Source organism: Prionailurus bengalensis, chromosome C1 (genome assembly GCF_016509475.1).
Source record: "Prionailurus bengalensis isolate Pbe53 chromosome C1, Fcat_Pben_1.1_paternal_pri, whole genome shotgun sequence".
NCBI classification, from domain to species: Eukaryota; Metazoa; Chordata; class Mammalia; order Carnivora; family Felidae; genus Prionailurus; species Prionailurus bengalensis.
The window spans coordinates 406,655-426,358 of record NC_057345.1 but is presented as its reverse complement, the minus strand read 5'-3'; the positions used below and the strand labels follow the sequence as shown (position 1 = coordinate 426,358).

At 59.7% G+C, this 19,704-nt stretch overlaps 3 protein-coding genes across 9 annotated transcripts; 1 reads left to right on the top strand and 2 right to left on the bottom strand.

Annotated features, from left to right (window-relative positions):
• Positions 1-21: 21 nt before the first annotated feature.
• Positions 22-4,232, bottom strand: LOC122479782 (ceramide-1-phosphate transfer protein). 3 transcript variants are annotated; one of them, XM_043573518.1, is made up of 3 exons: positions 4,101-4,232; positions 1,948-2,082; positions 22-1,694 (listed from the first exon to the last, which is right to left on the bottom strand). In XM_043573518.1, the coding sequence occupies exons 2-3, from the start codon at positions 2,067-2,069 to the stop codon at positions 1,172-1,174; spliced, it is 645 nt and encodes a 214-aa protein (XP_043429453.1). In that variant the 5' UTR covers positions 2,070-2,082; positions 4,101-4,232; the 3' UTR covers positions 22-1,171. The 3 variants fall into 3 exon arrangements, with proteins under 3 accessions (XP_043429453.1, XP_043429452.1, XP_043429454.1); XM_043573517.1 differs by having other exon boundaries at positions 1,948-2,104; positions 4,101-4,231; XM_043573519.1 differs by lacking the exon at positions 4,101-4,232 and having other exon boundaries at positions 22-278; positions 1,162-1,694; positions 1,948-4,094.
• A 77-nt stretch (positions 4,233-4,309) lies between these two features.
• INTS11 (integrator complex subunit 11) lies at positions 4,310-16,133 on the top strand. 5 transcript variants are annotated; one of them, XM_043573504.1, is made up of 18 exons: positions 4,335-4,493; positions 5,589-5,802; positions 7,378-7,475; positions 8,014-8,087; positions 9,335-9,563; positions 11,972-12,070; positions 12,154-12,188; positions 12,436-12,574; positions 13,067-13,131; positions 13,422-13,611; positions 13,945-14,028; positions 14,423-14,512; positions 14,619-14,781; positions 14,986-15,093; positions 15,186-15,247; positions 15,320-15,462; positions 15,541-15,670; positions 15,798-16,133. In XM_043573504.1, exons 2-18 carry the CDS (start codon positions 5,601-5,603, stop codon positions 15,861-15,863), a joined length of 1,977 nt encoding a protein of 658 aa, XP_043429439.1. In that variant the 5' UTR covers positions 4,335-4,493; positions 5,589-5,600; the 3' UTR covers positions 15,864-16,133. The 5 variants fall into 5 exon arrangements, with proteins under 5 accessions (XP_043429441.1, XP_043429442.1, XP_043429440.1 ...); XM_043573506.1 differs by lacking the exon at positions 5,589-5,802 and having other exon boundaries at positions 4,310-4,493; XM_043573505.1 differs by lacking the exon at positions 14,423-14,512 and having other exon boundaries at positions 4,333-4,493.
• PUSL1 (pseudouridine synthase like 1) lies at positions 16,040-19,667 on the bottom strand. Its single transcript, XM_043573509.1, has 8 exons — positions 19,097-19,667; positions 18,866-18,923; positions 18,542-18,729; positions 18,224-18,373; positions 17,965-18,135; positions 17,103-17,154; positions 16,860-17,022; positions 16,040-16,730 (listed from the first exon to the last, which is right to left on the bottom strand). The coding sequence occupies exons 1-8, from the start codon at positions 19,165-19,167 to the stop codon at positions 16,591-16,593; spliced, it is 993 nt and encodes a 330-aa protein (XP_043429444.1). The 5' UTR covers positions 19,168-19,667; the 3' UTR covers positions 16,040-16,590.
• Positions 19,668-19,704: the final 37 nt, after the last annotated feature.

Here is a 19,704-nt window from a genome sequence, read left to right as displayed (position 1 = left end):
CCCATCCTGGAGCGTACCACCTGCTCTAGAAGGGGAATTTATTGACGTTTGAAAATCCATCACCCGTATTACATTTTCCCAGGGTCTCTGCAAGTTCACACTTACGCACATCTCCGTATGGTGGATACGGTCCCCTCGGCATTGAGGGCCCTGAGCTCACAGTGAAGAGCCAGTAGGAGACGCTAGGCCCCCAAGTGTCTGGTGACGGCTGGCCTGTCAGCTGGGCAAAAGGGTCCAGGCCCTCTCCGTGTGCCGTATCATCCCGGGTCTCCTGAGCTCTGTAGGGATGGGGAGGATGGAATGCAGCCTCTTGTTGGATGATGGGGAGGGAGAGGCCAGAACTGGACCAGCAGAGTCATGGGCTCTCTAGAGCTTTGGAGTTGTGCTGTGCAGACTCACAGGCAGCTGCCTGGGGGAGCACCTGAATGACAGGGTGGCTGTAGGGGGCAGCTGATAAGTGCGCGGAACTAGAGGCAGGGCAGGCCTCCGCTCAGGGCTTTGGCTCCTGCATGTTGCTGCTGAGGACATGTGGGACCCTGGCTAACAAGGAGGTGAGGGACAGGGAGAGAGCCTGTCCACTGCTGCCCAGGGGTTCCATCCCTGTCCTGGGGACAGCCAACCCCGTGTGGAGGGGCCCGGGCACCTGGACCTAGGCACTGCACCCAGGGCCTGACACCGAGATGGGCCAGGGACAGAGAAGCACCTGCTGGGTGAGTTTGCTGGCAAGCAGGATGAAGTCTCTGCACTGTGGGGACCTGTGACTTCGCCCCATTTCACACACTTGGCTCACAGGCAGGGGGCAGCTTTTCAGGGTTTCGCACGAACACGGATACTGCCCTTACCCTCCCCGCCTTCGGCACTTTACCCATCCGGGCAAGGCCTGGTTGCACATGTATAACCTGGTTGAGGGTGAAGCCAAGGTGCCCTTGGGCAGAGCAAGACAACAAGGAGGAGCGATGGCCAGGGCTTGCCTTCTCTGTCACAGCCCCCATGCTGCAGCCCAGAAGCTCAGCCCGAGTGGGCTATGCTGGGCCCGTAGCTCAGCTGGCAGGGGAAAGCGTATTTCCCATTCCTGGGGCACCCACAAATCTCCACGGTGGGCCTGATGGGTTCTGGCTGCCCCAGCCCAGCTCTGGAAAGGAGAAACATGCCCCACCTCACCCGCTGGCCCTCAGGGCAGGTTCAGCAGGGAATGCTCAGTGTAGAGTTTCTGGGAGACATCGTAGACACGCTCAATGAAGGGCAGGGCCTCGCCCAGCATTTCCACGGCCTGCTCTGGGGACCCCACGTTCATGGCCTCCAGGAAGACCTTGCGTGTGGGCAACGTACAGAAGGCCACGGTGACGGCCCGGCGGATGATCCAGGGGTGGTAGGCAGCCAGAGAGGCGTTGTAGGAGTCGGTGCAGAGCACGGCAGTACGCGCGTCCTCGGGGCTGGTGCGCAGACCTTCCAGGAAGAGCTGTAGCCAGCGCAGGGCGCGGTGCAGCCGGAGCACCGTCCGGCAGCCTGAGTCGGGGTGCTGGGAACGACGCTCGAGGTCCACCAGCCGGTTGCCCACCTCGTAGGCCATCATGGACTGCAGGCTGCTGTAGTGCTCCTGCTGTGGGCCACTGCACAGACGCTCCATGATCTGTAGCTTTGTGGTGACATCCTTAGAGATGAAGGAGAAGATGGCACCCAGGCTGTTCAGGAACCTGCTCGAGGGGAAGCAGGAGCTCAGCCCAGGGTGCAGGGGAGACCTCCCCCCACCTCCTGGGGTACATGTCCGCGTGCCAGCAGGTGTGGTAAGGTTCGGTGCTGCCAGCCAGGTGGCGAACGAGAACGGCTGACCAGTTCCGGGCAGGCAGGAGCCTGGTGTGCACAGTGCATAGCATAGCACGCGGGAAGTGTGGCCAGAAAGGCCCCACCTTTGTGTGGGGGCCCACAGGGCAGTGCCCCCGAATGTACCTGACCAGCCCCCTCCAGCCAGCGAGGTAGTGATCCAGCAGCACCTCCTCCTTCTCGTTGAGACACTGCTTGAAACTGACTAAGACAACTTTCAGGTTGAAGTCCGACTCCAGGTCGCCCATTTTCCAACACACACTGAAACACACAGGGAGCCAGGCTGGCGGGGGGGTTGTGTCCCTGTGAGTCAGCTCGCTCCCTGAGTCATTACTTCAGGGTGGGGGGAGGGGCAGAAAGCAACAGCTGGGATCCCGCTGCCCCCCCCACCCCCCCAAGAAGGCCCGGAGTGGGATCCATCCCCCGGCCAGCCCCTTCTCCCCTGGAGCCTGCTTCACTCTGCTCGGGTCACAAGCTTGAACTCAGTGACCTGAAGCTGCCCTTGGCCCGGAACACGTGCCCACAGATGTCAGCGTGGCCCTGTCGTGTCACTTGGCTTGCACCATCGCTGTGCCGATCTCACCTGCAGCCTGTGTTCCTGCTCATTTCTTGCTTGTCTCTCACCAGAGCACCTGTTTTTGCCAGCTGCAGAAACACCAGCTGAGTCCCTGCCCAGAGCCAACTGCTCTCCCAGGCACTTGGACGCCCCATGAGACACATAGCCCTGCCTATCAGGGCAACATTCTTGGGGAGGTTGTCAGACAGAAACAAAACCAGAAAATTCCAACACGGTGCGCAAAAAAAGATGAGTACTATGGAAAAAGAGACAGTAGAGTGAGGAGCAGGGCCACGAAGGGTGGCCAGGTGGGCTGAGTCCTTCCTTGCTCACTGCTGCGTCCTGAAAGCCAGAGCAGAGGCTACAGAGTCAGCACTGCCGGACAGACTGACACCAATCTTTTCCTACTGGAACTGTACAGGTCCCACACGGAAAGGCAGCTGGGTCAAAGGTCCTTCTACACTCTGAAGACAGCCACAGGGAACCTTCCGGAAGTGCCCCAGGCCAGAGTTCCGCCCTAGATTCTGCTCACGTTAATGCAGTCACTCCATAAACATTCAAGTGCCCACACACTGAGTGGGTGCCACTGGACAACCCAGCCTCTGCTGTCCTGGGCACCCAGGGTCAGCACTGCAGTTGGGCTTTGACGGTCCCTGGGGACTCAGCTGCACCTCACCATCCAGGATGAGCCCTCACCCCACTGGGCCTGGGGGTTCCCGGTCCCTAGTGCTGGAAGCCCTGCAGGGCTTCTCCTTGAGGGAGGGAGGGAGGCTGCCCCAAGCTGTGGCAAGAACCCTAGCCAGGGCTAGGTGCCCTGGGTGCCCTTGCAGGTTCTATCTTCCACTCTGGGGGCAGGTAACTCAATGTCTTAAGACTTGGTCCTTCATTTCTGGGGAAATGGGCCAGCACGCCCTGCCCTGTCTGCCACCCAGGCTGCCAAGAGCATCTGTTGGGGTCTCGCGGCTGCTGAGGCCCTGGAGGCCCCATGGGTTGGGCCATGTGCTTGGCATTGGGCGGAGCCCCCAGAGATGAGCTCACCCTGTCTTCAGGTGTGGGGGACAGCTGTGCCTGGCCTCAGGAAAATGGTGCTCTGGAGACTTCCGGCACGCCCCTCCCCTCTCTCAGGGCCTGTCTTCTGTCCACTGAGCAGATGGTCTATGAAGCCTTCAGGGCTACGTTCCTGGCCACCAGACATCCTGTGGGCCTGGCCTTCCTGTCCAGAACCTGAGCCAGCAGCCAAGAGGATCTGCTGGGAACCCTTCAGAGCTTGGAAACAGGAAGGACATTGGCTGTGCAGCCGGGGCAGGCAGCCTGCCAGCTCTGAGGAGGTGATGCAGGGCACGGCCAAGGCTTCCCCAGGGTCAGCTCACTGCCCCAAGATCAAGTCTCGGCAGGAGAGCTGCCTGAGCACCCCAGCTCCACGGCTGACAGCAGGCTGAAGGTCCCCACAGGAGAAGGGGGCACTCACCCTGGCACCCCAGGCCCAGCCGGCAGGAGCGAGGCCCTGTCCAGGAAGCTTTCTAAGTCTCGTTCGAGAAGGGAGCTCCAGGTGGCGCCGGGCTCGGACCCGGGGCTCGGGCAGAGTGGGGCCCCAGTCCTAGGCGGGTCCAGCTCCAGCTGAGGCCCAAGGATTGAGCAAGAGCCCAGCGTCCAGGGAGGCGTGGAAGCCGAGTGTTCGGCCGCCCCCTCCCGCGTCTAGCCCCTTGGCGATGTCCAGGCCCACCTGTCCAGTTCGGTTGGTATCTGCTCCCCTGCCTCAGGCCCGAGCCCGCCGCCCTCCGCACACCTGCGCCGCCGTCGTTCACCTGCGCCGCCGCCGCCGCGCCCCGGGACCCGCCGCCCCGCCCCCGACCACCGCCCTGCCGTCCGGGATTGGTTGCCGCTTGCCCAATCCCGAGGCTCAACGCGTGGGCCGGCGTTTCCGGCGGGCGCACCGGAAGCTGGCGCCGTTGGGATCGCGCCTGCGCGGTGCGGTGTCGTGGGTTGTGGCGCGCGGCGGAGGTCCTGGGTCCGGGATTTCGTCGTCGAAGTGGTCCCGCTGGCTCGGTGAGCGCAGAGGCGACGGGGCCTGGGAGCCCGCCCGACAGCATGCCCGAGATCAGGGTCACTCCCCTGGGTGAGTGAGGCGCGCTCGGCCGGCCTCCCGGTCGCGGGGCCGGGCGGTGGTGTGGGGACGAGCCGCGGGGGCGCCGAGGGCCGGCCAGGTTCCCAGAGGCCACAGCTGTCGTCCTCGGAGGCCTCGGGCCGGCTCCCGCTCCCGGCTCAGACCCTGTGTGGAGAAGCTCGGAGGAGCACCGGAGGGACGCTTTTGGGGTCGGGTCCCGGCCCGCTGCGTCCCCAGCTTTCTTCACGGTGAAAAGCAGGCCTGAGCAGACTGTCTCTGCACCTTCTCCTGGGGCCTGCCCTCCGGACGCCGTCACCGTAGAGGCACAGGGTCTCCACCATCGCTGCGCCAGCTTTTGTCCACATGGACTGATGCTTTAGGTCGCCTTTCCTCCCTGCCTCTGCTTCCTTCCGCCTCCTCCATCGTCTCGCACCCGTTACCTGCAGCTTCCCGTTTACCCAATACAGCCATTCACTCTCAGTTCAGCCCTTGTCTTACATGATCCCTGCGACGCTAAAAAGAAAAGAAAAAAAAAGCTTTGAATTTTGTAAAAGATATAAACGGACACTTTTAAAAGCCCAGACAGTGCAGAACACTGTGAAGGATGAAAGATCACTGGGAATCCAGAGTCCCAGAAACAACTGGGTTATCATTTTGGTGGCCAACCCTCTAGGTGTCTCTGGGCATCCTTCCAGCACTCCTGCTCTGCTGTTCCAGAACCTGCCTCCTACACTGGGTTGTGTGTGGGGAGCGTTTTCCTGCACAGATGTTCCACGCAGCTGCGTATCCTTTCTCATGGTGGAGCTCTTCCTCAAAACAGCCCACCCAGTCCTTTGTGTGGACCCTGAGCTGTTGACAGTCACAATGAAGGCCCCTGCCCCTCGCCTGCCAGGTCAGAGTACACATCTCTTTGCTGCCATACAGGTCACTCCTACAGACTCTGGCAGCTGTTGGCGCAGGGTCCCCTCTGGCTGCTGTGACCCACACTCTTCCCTGCCTTTGGCTCCCTTCCAGGGGCCTCTGCGGGACCCTCCTTCCAGCCTGCCCCTTCACGATTTGTCCCCTGTTCTCCGTGGACAGTTCTTTCTACTGCTTTTCTTACCCCAGATCTGCACCTGGATGTGCTCCCAAGGCCGTAGCACCGTCAAAGCAGAGCTGTTTCTCTTGTTTTCCTTTGCCGGTTTGTACCTCATGGGCTCTCTGGTCAGATACGGAGAGCCCCAAAGGCTGTCCTACCCCACAGCCTTTGCACAGCTGCCCCTCCCATCCTGGCTGTCCCTCTGCACACTACTCAGAAGTCATTTTGTGGAGGACTTACCTGGTATGGTTCTGGAAGTTTTTGGGTTCCCTTCTCTGCCTTAATCTTCTCCATGACGCACTCAGTGTGTCTTATCTATGTGGTTATCGTCTGCTTGCCCTAGAACATAAGCTTCTGCGGACATGGCGTCTCTTTTATTTTCTCCGGAGTCCTGCCTCTTTTTGTGTGCCGTCGACTGTTCCCCATCTTCCTGCCCAGTTCAGGCCTCAATCCTTGCTCCCCGGGATTGTTGTGGGTCCTGGTGGGAGCAGGTGGCCAGTGTCTCAGAGCTGAGCTCTGGAGTCCAGAAACCGTCCCTGGTCCTGTGCTTAGGAGCCATGTGCCTGTGAACCGATCCTATGACTTCTGTGATTTCACGTCCTCTGTAAAGAGAGGCAGCCCTCCCCTTTCCCCTGTCACAAATGTTTGGAGGGCCTCTGGGCACAGCTTTAGGGCTGAAGATGTAGCAGTGGGCAGACAGCTGGGACACTGCCATCGTCCTGATGGGTCAGGATCAGGCCTTTGAGAGACCTTCAGGACAAGGCCTGTGGCTGAGCTCTTGGCTAGGATCGCCTCCTATTGTCACGGGTGACTGAAGCTTCTCAAGGACCAGCCAGGGTCCTGCTCTGAGCCATGGCCTGGTCACCCTAGTGTGTGTGGTGTTAATGGAAGGTTCGCGTGGCTGGTAGAGGGAGGCTTGTAGGATCAGGATAGAAAGCAGGTCATTTGGTGACATCATGCAAGGGTATGTCCCTTTCTTCCTGGGCCTCCAGACCCCAGAGGAGATGACACATGGCCAGAAGAGATTGCTGGGATGTGTCCTGCTGGGGCTGGAGCAGCTGGTAGGACTCGGAAGTCAAGAACATGGATAGGACTCAGGTTAAGTCTGGACTGGGGATGTCTTGAGGGGGTGCAGTGATGGGGCATCTGCACTGAGGCCACTGTAGCTGGTCATTGCTGGACAGCTGGGGCCCTGTCTCCCCATGGCTGGGCTAAAGCTACTGCACAGTGTCCCTCTGCAGTGGCACCACCTGGAGGCGCTTGATGCCTTCTGGGAGTAGGCCCTGGGGGAGGGTCCCCACAGCTCAGATGTCACCCCAGTTGAGGTTTCACGAGGGGTGGCGAGGCCTCGTGGAGCATCAGCTTGCCCCTATTAAGTGCCAGGACCACGGTCCAGCACCTGTTGCACATCCCCTGGCCTTTGACGGTTGAGGTCAGCCGGCGCAGGTAGGCTGCTCCCTCGAGAGGTGAGGGGCGTTTTCTGTCTGACCTAGGTGGTAGTGGCAGGGCCTGAGGCTCGGAGGTGCAGTAGGGGAGGGCACATGGGCTGGAACTCGCTTGGCCCTTTGTCCCTTCCCTGCACATCTCCCTGGCCTGTGTGTGGAGGTGACAGTGCTTCTTGCCTCACCCTTTGTCCACACAGCAGCCGTGGGGGATCTAGTTTCCCCAACCCACTGAGGGTTCTGCAGGGCCGGGGACCCAGAGCACCCACTGGAGGCCTGAGGCAGGCGGCTGGGGCCATCACTTGCAGCAGCAGGGAAACGGACATGGGGGAAGTGGGAAGGGGGTGGCGGCACCTCATCCCACCTTCCCGTTCAGGAGCTGGCCAGGATGTGGGCCGAAGCTGCATCCTGGTCTCCATCGGGGGCAAGAATGTCATGCTGGACTGCGGAATGCACATGGGCTTCAATGACGACGTGAGTCCTGAGGGAAGGTGGAGGTCCCCGGAGGGACCTCACGCTACCTGTTCCTTGTTGCTGTTCTCAGTAGGATCCCAGGCTTTAGAGCCTCAGGCTCTGACCCATAGAGTAGGGACAGTTTGGGCAAGTGGGCAGTGGTAGGAGGCAGGTGGGTCTGGGGTCACTGCCTTCCCTGGCAGCCCCGGGCCCCACCACTTGACAGGTGGGGTACCCTGCGTGGAAGCGTTGATCTGTACCAGAGCAGGGGCTCGCGGGCTCCTGCAGGGTCATGTGGGGCAGCTCAGTGCTTCCCAGGCAGGGCTTCTGGCTTGGTTACTGGTTCTGGTGGTTTGACCCCTCCCTGGGTTTTCAGAGGCTGTGAACAGTCGATGGTCCTGGTGTGGCCTGCCAGGGTGGGGGTATTAGTGCCCAGGCTCAGCCTGTGCCTTTATTCCCCACTCCTGGGAGTCGCTCCCTGGAGAGCTGGCTGCCCGCCACTTCCATCACCTGCAGACCCAGGGCAGCTGCGTTCTGACCCTTTTTCTTGGCTTCTCAGAGGCGCTTCCCTGATTTCTCCTACATCACCCGCAATGGCCGGCTGACCGACTTCCTGGACTGTGTGATCATCAGGTGAGTGCCCACTGGCTGCTGGTCATAGTGTGATGTCGGCTCACATCTAACCCCACTTCGGGGGCCCTATTGGGCCCAGGAGAGCCCCCGGGGCCCGTGGAGGCTGCAGGCTGTGGGGTGTTGCGGGCCCAGGTTCTGTTCCAGGTTGCCTATGTGACTCACCCCCAGGGCTGGCCCTCTCCACCTCTGAACAGTGGTCCTGGAGGCTGTGTCTGCGTGAGCTTATAGGTGTTCATGGTTGCCCCTTGACAGGCTTTGATCAGCCCTGTGGAGGCAAGGGGCGCTCTGTGCTGTGGGTGCCTATTGGCTCTGCCCCTGAGTGTCATGGATGAGAGCCCCAGGTGCCCCAAGAAGATGAGGTTGTGTTAGGGCAATAGGCCCGTGGCAGGGAGGCCACTGCCCCCAGTGCAAAGATGGCACATTTCACCTTGAACCCCGGGGCTGCTTCTCAGACTTCCTCACTCAGCCTCTCAACAGCATTTGGCAGCGGTGACTACACCCTCCCTGCTTGTCCTCAGTCCTCAGACTTCCCCATACATCCTCATCCACCCTGCCCCTCACCTCTAGTCTCATGGTCTGGCTCTTCTCTGGTGACGGTTGAACTCCCCAGCCTGGCTGAATGGAGCTCCTGCTTTCCTCCTCTTCCTCACACTCCACCCAGACAGCCCACCGTTTGTGGGTCCAGCCCTTTTCCTGACCTTCAACTTTGCCATGTGGCCAGATGACCAGAGCAGCCTCCTGCTGGTCTTCTCCCCGCACCTTGCAAGCCAGGGACCTGGTGGCCCAAGGCGGCCTCGTCCTCAGCTGCTGTGAGGCTCCTGTGGACTCAGTCCCTTCTTGGACATGGGCTTGATGCAGCGGTTTGCTCCGTTTGTGGACCCACAGCACTCTGTTCCCTCTGCCCCAGTGCCTTCCTCGCCTGGCTCACATGCCCTGGGGTCTTTCCATCCATGTGCCGGAGAGGGCAGCTCTCCTGATGCCCTGTCCCCTTCTCAGCTACTTTCTATTTGACCGTAGAAAACGTACACCTCTGATGCAAGCATTACCTCTTTAATGCTCACTGCTTTACCAGACACTTAGATTGTAGGTTCCAGGAAGGTAGCAGTTTTCATCTGTTTTGCTGCCTCCTCACTCTGCAGTACTTAGGATGACATCTGACACACGGTGGGGCCCTGGTGTGGAGGGGCTGTGGGGGCGGGCTTGCTCGGGGAGCAGTGGCCCTGGGCTGATCTATGTTGCACCCTCAGCCACTTCCACCTGGACCACTGTGGGGCACTCCCCTACTTCAGCGAGATGGTGGGCTACGACGGGCCCATCTACATGACCCACCCCACCCAGGCCATCTGCCCCATCCTGCTGGAGGACTACCGCAAGATTGCTGTGGACAAGAAGGGAGAGGCCAACTTCTTTACCTCCCAGATGATCAAAGACTGTATGAAAAAGGTGGTAGCTGTCCACCTCCACCAGACGGTCCAGGTCAGGGTCCTAACAGACCCCATCCCACTCTCTGTCTGATACTGCGGGGCCACTAGGAGGCAGCAGCGGGCAAGCATGTAGGGACCCAGCCCAGATTCAGGGTGGGAGGGGGGCGCTAGAGTGCCCATCAAGTGCACAGAGCTTCTGCTGCTCACCCAGCCGTGCGTCTGAACACATGTAAGAAGGTGGAGACCAGACAGTGAGACGGGCAAGCCCTGGAGGGCACCCAGTACTAGCTGTGGAGCTTGGGCTTTGTCTCGGTAAGTGTCATATGTGGGTCACGGAGGAAGGTTAAGGTTTTAAGCAGGCAAATGCAATCAAATTGGGTAAAACTTAGCACAAGGATTGTAGATTTGTCTGTTTCTCCTTAGAGTCAGTGGGTTTCGCTTGTTATTGGATGCCTATATATTTTGGGTTGTTTTATCCTTCTGGTTGAACCTCTCGTCAATACAAGTACGTGTATTTATCTTTAATAACGCTTCTTACCTTAAAGTCTGTGTTTCTGGTAACATCACACCATCCCTGCCTTTCCCACCTTTGGTTACTGTTTGCATGGCATGGCTTTTTCCATTGCTTTATTTTCAACTTTACTACAACACATTTCAGATGTTTTTTTAATTTGTTTTTATTTTTTAAGTTTATTTATTTTGAGAAAGAGAAAGCGCGCATGTGTGTGGGGGGAGGGGCAGAGAGAGAGAGAGAGAATCCCAAGCAGGCTGTGTGCTGGCAGCATAGAGCCCAATGTCATGAACTGTGAGATCGTGACCTGAGCTGAAATCAAGGGTCAGACACTTAACCGACTGCGCCATGCAGGCGCCCCTGCATCATGTTTTAAATGTAGCTCTTTTAAGTGGCATGTAATTTGTTTTTGTTTTTGTTTGTGTATGAAAATTTCCTACTGTCATGTGTTCACCATCAAATTGAGGATCTTGGTCTTTCCATTTTGCCTTTGTATAAGGCCAAAGGAGAGACATTGGCTACTTTGACAAAACCTTCAAGCGAACTCCAGGAGTGTCACCGACAGCATGACCTTTGTGACCAAATCCAGCAACCAGAACTTCATAATTTTCCTCAATAAAATTCAAACAGCCATCATTGGGTACAAAGGCTGAGATTTCTTTTGTCGTTCTTGATCAGCTGGACCCTGATACACTTCCTGATGGCAGAATTTGGCTGTCTGGTTTCAACCCCTATTTTTTCCGGCTTCATGCTCAGTGCAGAGCCCAATATGGGGCTCAGTCCCACGACCTGGGATCATGACCTGAGCCGAAATCAAGAGTTGGATGCTCAACTAACTGAGGCCCCAGGCGCCCCCACGAATCTCTTTTATTTGTTTGCAGATGGGTCTGCTTCACCCTCATTCCTGAAGGACTTTTTTCATTACGTGTGGAATTCTGGTTTGGCTGTCATTTTTTTCTTGGTACTTTGGATGTGTCTTTCTATTCACTGTTTGGAAGAGCATCTTTAATCTTAGACTGCTTGTAGGGTTGTGTTCTTCTCTTTGGATTTTGGGGGGTGGATTTTTGGATGCTACGATGGGCCTGAATGTTGTTCTGTTCTCATTGAATCTGCCCAGGTGTGAAGCCTCTTGGATCTGTGACCTGATGTCTTTCATCAGGTTCTTCCAGTGTTACTCCTGCCTGTTGCTCTTCTCCAGCCCAGGGCTCCAGATGGCAGAATGTTAGGCCTCTCACTTCAGACCTTCCCTGACGCTTTTGTCTTTCTGTGCTTCGTGCTAGATAGTCTTTTCTGTATATTTTAGCGCATTAGTACTCTGATTATATGCAATGTGCTGTTAAATTCATACATTGAATTCTTTGAGTTATTATGATTTTTGGTTTAGATTTCTGCTTTTTAAAATGATTTCTAGGGGTGCCTGGGTGGCTCAGTTGTTTGAGCATCTGACTTCAGCTCAGGTCATGATCTCATGGTCTGTGGGTTCAAGCCCCTTGTTGGGCTCTCTGCTGAAGCATGGAGCCTGCTTCAGATCCTCTGTCCCCCTCTCTCTTTGCCCCTCCCCTGCTTGTTCTCCCTTCAAAAATAAACATTAAAAAAAAAAAGATTTCTAGTTTTTTGGTCAACATCCTGGGTCCTTTTTATGTCTCTGAATGTATTAGTCACAGCCCTCTTAAAGTCCATGTCTGAAAACTCTAGGAGCTCTGAGTCTGCTTCTCTAGACTGTTGTTTTGCTTTCTGTGGTGGTGTCTCGTCTCTTATGTCTGGTTGCTCTTGGTTGAGAACTGGACGTTGTGTGTGAGAAACAGGAAATGATGAAACATGATGAAACGTGATGAGAACCATGTTCCCTTCTGCCCTCTGCCTCCCCAGTGTCCACCTCCCTGGCCCCTTTGCCATCGTCTTCAACCCAGCATAGCCTGCAGACCTGAGTTGAGGCCTCTTCTCTGTAGGTGGATGATGAGCTCGAAATCAAGGCCTACTATGCAGGCCACGTGCTGGGGGCAGCCATGTTCCAGATTAAAGTGGGCTCAGAGTCTGTGGTCTACACGGTCAGTGGAAGCACCTGGGGCACAGGAGGGACTGCCTGGCCGGGGAGAGGAGGCACCTGCCTTATTGCCACATTCTTTGCCAGGGTGATTATAATATGACCCCGGACCGGCATTTGGGGTGAGTAGGCTATGTGTTTGTTTCTTCCTGTGTGGACCCCCTAGGAGTGCAGTGATGCACAGGGGTGTGCTGGGTGCCTTCAGCGTCCACCATGTGTCCTCTGTGCGTGGCAGAGTCTCTTCCTTCTGCTTGTCAGAGGGCCAAGGGAGGCTATGGCTGGGGTCCGTTTTGTTGCTCCTAAGCCTTGAAGCCTAGCCTTGCAGCCATGTGGATTGTCTACCTTGGCCCACGCCCACCTCTGTCATAGAGCTGCCTGGATTGACAAATGCCGCCCCAACCTGCTCATCACAGAGTCTACATATGCCACGACCATCCGGGACTCCAAGCGCTGCCGGGAGCGAGACTTCCTGAAGAAGGTCCACGAGGCTGTGGAGCGTGGCGGGAAGGTAGCTGGTGCAGACGGGGCTCTGGGCCTTGTGCCCACCCCGACCGTGCTACACGGTCCTTCGCCACCTCCGGCATGTCAGGGGACGGGTGCCATGTGTTCTCAGCATTAGGAAGAAAAACTTCCCTGAAGACCACGGGGGTTCTTATTCATCCCTTATCTCAGATCCCAGCCCAGGGCTGGCCAGAGCATCCACCGCAGTCAGTTTGGGATGTATTGTGGCTGGGAGCAGGACTTGAGGGCAGAGCGTGGGGGCCTTACCTGTGGCCTGCAAAGGGCCTCTGACTCTCGGGGATACCTGGCCTTCCCCCTCAGTGGACGCAGGCCCTGGCCATCAGAGCTGCCAGCAGGGCCAGTGTTTATAGTAGCCGCTTCCTGAGAAGGCAGCCACAGGGAACCACTGCCTGCCCACTGTGATCAGAGGTGGCTTTAACTTGGGTGGGCAGCATGGCCAGGGGTTCCTGCCTGAGCCAGCCTTGCCCTTCCCCTGCAGGTGCTGATCCCTGTGTTTGCGCTGGGCCGCGCTCAGGAGCTCTGCATCCTGCTGGAGACCTTCTGGTAGGTGGTAGCCAGTCGGTTTCTGGGAGCCCTGGCTTGAGTGGGTGCCAGCGGCATGTCCGTGTCCAGCTCTAGGCAGAGTATAGTCAGGGTACCTGACGTCTGTTGGGGCGCCTGCCTGTACCGGGCCCCCCAGTCACGTGCCTACGTCCCCTCTGTGGGACCTGGATGTATAGGAGGGAGCAGGCAGGGGGTGATTCCTTCACGGATGCAGCCTGGGCTGCATCCTGGGGACGCGGGCTGGCCCTGCCCCGGCAGCTCCTCCACCGTGGCCCTGGCGCGGTCCGCAGGGAGCGCATGAACCTGAAGGCCCCCATCTACTTTTCCACGGGCCTCACGGAGAAGGCCAACCACTACTACAAGCTCTTCATAACCTGGACCAACCAGAAGATCCGGAAGACCTTTGTCCAGAGGAACATGTTTGAGTTTAAGCACATCAAGGCTTTCGACCGAGCATTTGCTGACAACCCGGGTCCGATGGTGAGGCCCTGGCCAGGAGGGGGTGGGGATGGCTGTCCTGTGCCCATGGTAGCCAAGTTGGGCCGAGGCAGCCAGCGTTGGCTGTCTACACGTGTGCACCTTCTCCGTGTCTGGGACGTGGGAGTGGTCCCTGCCTGCAGGTCTCCCTCAGGGAGTGGGGTGCACTGTGCTGAGGGAAAGATGGGGGGGTGGTCAGAAGATGGGGCCGGTGGTGGGTGCAGGGTCAAAAGACTCTGAGGGCAGAGGAGGGGCTGGACTTGTGGCCAGTGCTGGTTCTTTGGCAGGTGGGTGTCCACTGCCCTGACTGTGCCCTGTCCCCTGCCTGCCCTGCAGGTTGTTTTTGCCACACCAGGCATGCTGCATGCCGGCCAGTCCCTGCAGATCTTCCGGAAGTGGGCAGGGAATGAGAAGAACATGGTGAGGGATCTGGGCTCCAGGTGTAGCTCCCAGGAGGGCCTATGAGGTTGGGCAGAGGTGGGGGAGCAGGGGCTCCACCCGGCTTGGGGGCACTGCTGTTGTCAGGACGGGGCTCAGTATCCCAGGGCCCTGTGTCTGATGCAGGCAGCTCCCACCCTTGCTGTGTGTCGGCCTCTCTGCATCGGGCAGTAAAGCCTTCTGGCTTCCCTAGCTGACGTGCTACTCGGGCCTGAGATGGGGAACTGCTGGCAAGGGGAAGGGGCCATCAAAGGTTCAGGTTTAGACAGGCAGCAGCGGTGGGGTGGAGAGACAGAGAGGAAGCCCGAGGCAGGAATGGGGGGGGGGGGTGTCATCTGCAGGGTGGCCGCCGGCTCTACGCCTCACTGCCCCACAGGTCATCATGCCTGGCTACTGCGTGCAGGGAACCGTGGGCCATAAGATCCTCAGTGGGCAGCGCAAGCTGGAGATGGAGGGGCGGCAGGTGGTGAGTCCCCACTTCCTGATAGCTCCACGGGCCCCACCTTGGCTCGCTTGGGCGCCCTCTGAGCCTTTGCTTGTGGTAAGGGCCTGTGCGCACTGTGATTCTGCAGCTGGAGGTCAAGATGCAGGTGGAGTACATGTCCTTCAGTGCCCATGCCGACGCCAAGGGTATCATGCAGCTGGTGGGCCAGGCGGAGCCCGAGAGCGTGCTGCTGGTGCATGGGGAGGCCAAGAAGATGGAGTTCCTGAAGCAGAAGATTGAGCAGGAGTTCCGTAGGTTGGGGGTGGGGGGTGGGGGGGCGCGGGCTGCCACGGGATGTGGGGGGGGGGGTGTGTGGGAAGGGCTTGGGGGGGCACAGGGGGGTGTGGGCTGCCACGGGATGTGGGAGGAATGGGGGGCGCGCGCTGCCCGTGGGGTCAGCATGGGCAGAGCCAGCTGATCCTGACGGGCTTTCTGCCCCTCCCCCTCCGGCCCAGGGGTCAGCTGCTACATGCCAGCCAATGGTGAGACGGTGACACTGCCCACAAGCCCCAGCATCCCTGTAGGCATCTCGCTGGGGCTGCTGAAGCGGGAGATGGCACAGGGTACGCAGGGCAGGGCAGGGCAGGGCAGGGCAGGGGAGCGGCTCAGCGGGTGGACCCGATGGCAGCTCCAGTCCTCGCCCCTTTCTCCACAGGGCTTCTCCCTGATGCCAAAAAGCCCCGGCTCCTGCATGGCACTCTGATCATGAAAGACAGCGTGAGTGCGCGTGGGTGGGGGCACGGCGGGGGCGGGGCGCTCCATGCCCCCTGACCTGCCCCTGTCCCGCAGAACTTCCGGCTAGTGTCCTCAGAGCAGGCCCTCAAGGAGCTGGGTCTCGCCGAACACCAGCTGCGCTTCACCTGCCGTGTCCATCTGCACGACCCTCGCAAGGAGCAGGAGACAGCCATGCGCGTCTACAGCCACCTGAAGAGGTGGGTACCCAACCCTTCCCGGCCCTGGGGCGGGTAAGAAGAGGGGTACGAGGCAGGTCTCACGGTGTTTCCCCACAGCGTCCTCAAGGAGCACTGCGTGCAGCACCTTCCCGACGGGTCCGTGACCGTGGAGTCCATCCTTATCCAAGCCGCGGCCCACTCCGAGGACCCAGGCACCAAGGTGCTGTTGGTCTCCTGGACCTACCAGGTGAGTGGCCCCCAGGGCCCTGTACCCGGCAGGTCAGGATAGGCGGGGTTACCCCATCACCTTGCTCTGCCCAGGTATGGTGGTCAGGGAAGGTGAGATGACTGCCCCCTCTTGCATCTGGCTACAGGATGAAGAGCTGGGAAGTCACCTCACGTCACTGCTCAAGAAGGGCCTACCCCAGGCCGCCAGCTGATCACCAGCCAGAGGGCCCTAGGCTTCCCTCTAGAGCCATGTCTGTGCCTCAGGTCTTCCCCGTGTCCCTGGATGTGGAGCCCACGGCTGGTCACAGCACTTGTCTCTGAGGACACAACCAGCGTTATGTGCCTACGTGATTGGCCAGTTCTCGCTGAGGAAAGAAATAGGCCTGGGGACTTCATCACCCTTTATTTCTATTCCTGAGCCCCCAAGAGATGGGTGGTTGCTCCTGAGGTATTTTGTCCAGTAAAAAGAGAACCAAAGACCACATGGGTGTTCCCTTCTTGATGCCCAGACCTTTTTCCTGCAGTCTACCCAGAGCAGCCCACCTGGGGCAGACCGGGGTACCCAGGAAGGTGGGGACTTCTGGAAGGTACGGGCCAGTGGGAGGCAGGAAGCCTGCTGTGGCTCCGGATGGCCAAGTGCTGGTCCCTGCTGCTCCATGGCATGCAGAGCTGGGCAGGGTCCAGTGGCAGGGCCTAGTATGTCACAGCTGCCCTGATCTCAGCTGGGCATCTGGGGATTATCTGTGCCTCCCATGTGGTGAATCCTGCAGGGCACAGGAGGTTTTCTACAGGGGCTGGGCCTGTCCAGGCCACAGCTTCCTCTGGGCTGCAGAGCCTCTGCCTGTCAAGGCCCTCCCCGCTCCCTAAGGCGAGCCCCCTCAGCCTCCCTCCCTACTGGGAACTTGATCACAGGGGCCGGGTCAGGAGTATGGCTTGGGTCTAAGGGCCCAGGGGAAGGAGACCCCTCACTCCAGGCTGCCTGCTTTTGGGAGCAGCTGGAGACTTTTTGTCCAACCTGGTTGGGGCTTCCTTGCCTCCAGGGCCCTGGCTTTCCTGCTGAACACAGGCTGGATTCCCACCTGTTAGGACAGAGGAGAGCTGCAGCTGTGCTGCTACCAGGAACCCCTCCTCCCATCAAGCACCCCACCTTGGGAGGGGCTCAGTCATTGGGGTGCATGCAGGGACTTTTCCAGGCTGTCTACCCTTACCGAGACTCCCGTACTGCACTGACTTGAGGAATAAGCCGTGGGCCGGGGCCACACGTGTCTGGTGTTTGCCGAGGGGGTCCCGGCTTTCCAAAATCACCTTCACCTGAGCGGGCATCAGAGCTCCCAGCCCCACGGCCACCAGCACAGCTGTCATTCTCCGAACCTGCAATACGAGGCCAGGACTGCCATGGTGACCCAGCTCTCGGGTCCGTCCCCATCCCTGGAGGCCCAGGCAAAACCCACCTGTCTGTACAGAAAGGATTGGCTCTCAAACTCCAGGTTCCAGAACTGCAACCTAGAGATAGAGGCACCTGTGACACCTGGGCCAGGACCACCCCCAGTCTGCACTGTGGCCCCAGAGGAGGGGGGCAGGGGGAGTGAGCTAGGAGAGACTGGTTTCCACTCTCTCTTCCACCCTAGGGGCTTCCGTTGGCCACCCTGCCCTCAAGTGAAGCTGCTGGGAGAGACCTTGTGAACGGGAGGGGCTGCAGAGCCTTCTGAGAGGCCTAGGCAGTGGGGACAGGGCTCTCAGGTGGAGGTGCTGCTGAGGCACGGGTCCTAGGGCAGCTCTGGGGCAGGGAGGTGAGCATGACCAACTCCTCTACCAGAGACCCAAGGCCCAGGGTAGGGGTTCTTCAGCTGGTCATGCAGAAGTTCCTCCTCCCTTCAGTGCAGGCTCAGACTGAGAAGGTTTGGGAAGCCGACAGCTGACATCTGGCCAGAGGCCCCAGGAACAGTGGAACCGACCGCCTGCCAGGTAGCGCTGGGACCACTGGCCTGGTGCTTCTCTTCCAGCAAAGTGTTTTCAGCAGCTGCCAAGATCCATCTACTAGTCCACGAGCCGTGGCTGGACAGGGCTGGGAGCCCTTGGAGAAAGCATTCTCTGTTCCCAGTGTGGCAGGACCCCAGCCCAGGGCGGGGAGGGCACAGCTGTAGGTTCATGGTTGTTGGGGCCATGCCACTTAGCTGACTAGCATCTCCCCTGTGAGGTTGCTGATGGGCACCCAACTCCAGCTGTGTCCTGCACCACCCTTACCAAGGAAGGTGCTAAATCTAAATCCAGCTCCCCCAGCCTCTGGCCAGTGTGCAAGGTGCCTTTCATTACCTGTTCTCCTGGGGGAGGACAAAGGGGCTGCCTAGGTCGGGGGACACAGAAGCTCGGCGCAGTGTGCGCACTGAGCTCGTGACTGGACTGCCAGCTGACTGGAAGGCACTGAAGTCATGTGTCCCTAGAAGGTGCTGGGCAGCCTCCTGCATGGCCTCTACATCCAAGCAGCTGCAGGGAGACAGGTGAGTGGTCAGGAGGGAGTAGCCAGCCAGGTGTGCCTGGCAACCCTCTCCTGCTCCCTCACATCCACGCTCACCCTGCCCGTAGTGCCCAGCATCGGTTTCGTTCAAACACAGACAGCTGATCGGGCCGGTGGCAGCCGGTGGCCAGGCGGTACAGGTAGGTCCTGGATGTGGCAGCATGGCGGGCATGGAAGTCAATGGGTACTCGGAAGGCCTGCAGTACCCTGTGGGAGCACGATCAGGCATACCAGAATGACCCCTATGCACCCACGGACCCAAGCGACCCCTCGGTATCTCCATCATTCCCAAGTTCTGTGCAGACACCAAGTCCTTCCTGACTCGTGGTCTCCACCCACAGTGGACCAGTTTGGAGACAGCAGACAGGTGCTCACCGGATGGCCGGGTGCCTCAGGTGGGCATTGAGAGCTTCAGCCAGGACCTCGGGGGAGAAGGGGGGCTGGCCTGAGCGGCGCTGGACGTCTAGGTGAGCCGCGTTGCTCAGCGCGTGGACTCCAGCATCCGTGCGGCTGGAGATGGTGAACTTGACCGGCACCACCGAATTCAGCCTCTTTGCAGCCTCCTGCGAGGACAGAGCCGCCTGGGGCGGGGTGGGCAGCGCAGGGCGAAGGCCGGAGCCCAGAGACCCGGGGGCTCCCATCTGCCCATTCCCCGGGTCTCCCTCTTTCCATTCTGAGGGGGTGGCCGGCGGAGCTCACCTCCAGGTAGTTCTGGACCCCGATGGCGCGCTGGGAGCCCCTGATGGCCGCGACCCCGCTGCGGGCAGAGGCGGGCTCAGGTTAGCTGACGGAGGCCCGCCCCGCACAAGCTCGTTCCCTTCCCGGGCGTCGAGTCCTAAATTAGCTCCCCCGCCACCTCCCCGGCTTCACCTAGGATGCCGGGATACACTTGGGGGCCGCGGGCATGGATGGGAGGTCCTGAAGACGTACTTGAACTCCGTGCCCAAGTACTGGAAGTACACGAGGTAGCGCGCCCTCACCGAGCCTGCGGCAGGGCCCATGGCTGGAGTCGGCAGAGCCAGGACGGGTCGAGAAGGGCCAGGCTGAGCAGATCCGCGTGTGTGCCCTGCGCGCGCGCACGGAAGCAGCCTGGCCACGCCCCCCGGCTGCGCCTGCGCCTTAGCTTTCCTCCCTGCAAGGCACTCGCTCGCCCCAAGGCCGCCGAAGGCCAGAGCAGGGGAGGGGCCGGACTTAGGGAGCGGGTGCAAACTGCCAGCGGGCTGAGGAGCGCGTGGATCGGATTCGGACAGTGGCACCAGGGAGGGGCTCCCGCGGACGGGCGCTCCTTCATCCGTCCTCTCGCCCGCTCACCCACTTCCCACCGTCCTGGAGTGCGTCCGTGCCCACGATCCGCGCAAGCGGTTTTCGCAAACGCCCCGTCTTGCGTAACGGCCGCCTCGCTGGAGCGGGCAGTCCCGCGCCCTCCCCGCCCCTCGCGGACCGGCGACTGTCGCTGGGCCCGACCCTCTTCCCAGCCCGCGGTGGCCTGGGAACGGGGCGGCAGGACGACGGGGCGTCCGGGCCGGAGCCAGGCGTGG

Excerpts from the sequence above, each read along its gene's own strand:
- PUSL1 (XM_043573509.1), bottom strand. The coding sequence starts at position 19,167 with ATGGGCCCTGCCGCAGGCTCGGTGAGGGCGCGCTACCTCGTGTACTTC. Across the intron at positions 18,374-18,541 it reads CTGAGGCACCCGGCCATCCG|GGTACTGCAGGCCTTCCGAG; the intron begins GTGAGCACCTGT and ends GTGCTCCCACAG. Across the intron at positions 17,023-17,102 it reads AATCCTTTCTGTACAGACAG|GTTCGGAGAATGACAGCTGT; the intron begins GTGGGTTTTGCC and ends CTCGTATTGCAG.
- INTS11 (XM_043573504.1), top strand. The coding sequence starts at position 5,601 with ATGTGCTCCCAAGGCCGTAGCACCGTCAAAGCAGAGCTGTTTCTCTTG. Across the intron at positions 8,088-9,334 it reads CTGGACTGTGTGATCATCAG|CCACTTCCACCTGGACCACT; the intron begins GTGAGTGCCCAC and ends TTGCACCCTCAG. Across the intron at positions 12,575-13,066 it reads CTGTGGAGCGTGGCGGGAAG|GTGCTGATCCCTGTGTTTGC; the intron begins GTAGCTGGTGCA and ends CTTCCCCTGCAG.
- LOC122479782 (XM_043573518.1), bottom strand. The coding sequence starts at position 2,069 with ATGGGCGACCTGGAGTCGGACTTCAACCTGAAAGTTGTCTTAGTCAGT. Across the intron at positions 1,695-1,947 it reads GGCTGGAGGGGGCTGGTCAG|GTTCCTGAACAGCCTGGGTG; the intron begins GTACATTCGGGG and ends CCCCTCGAGCAG.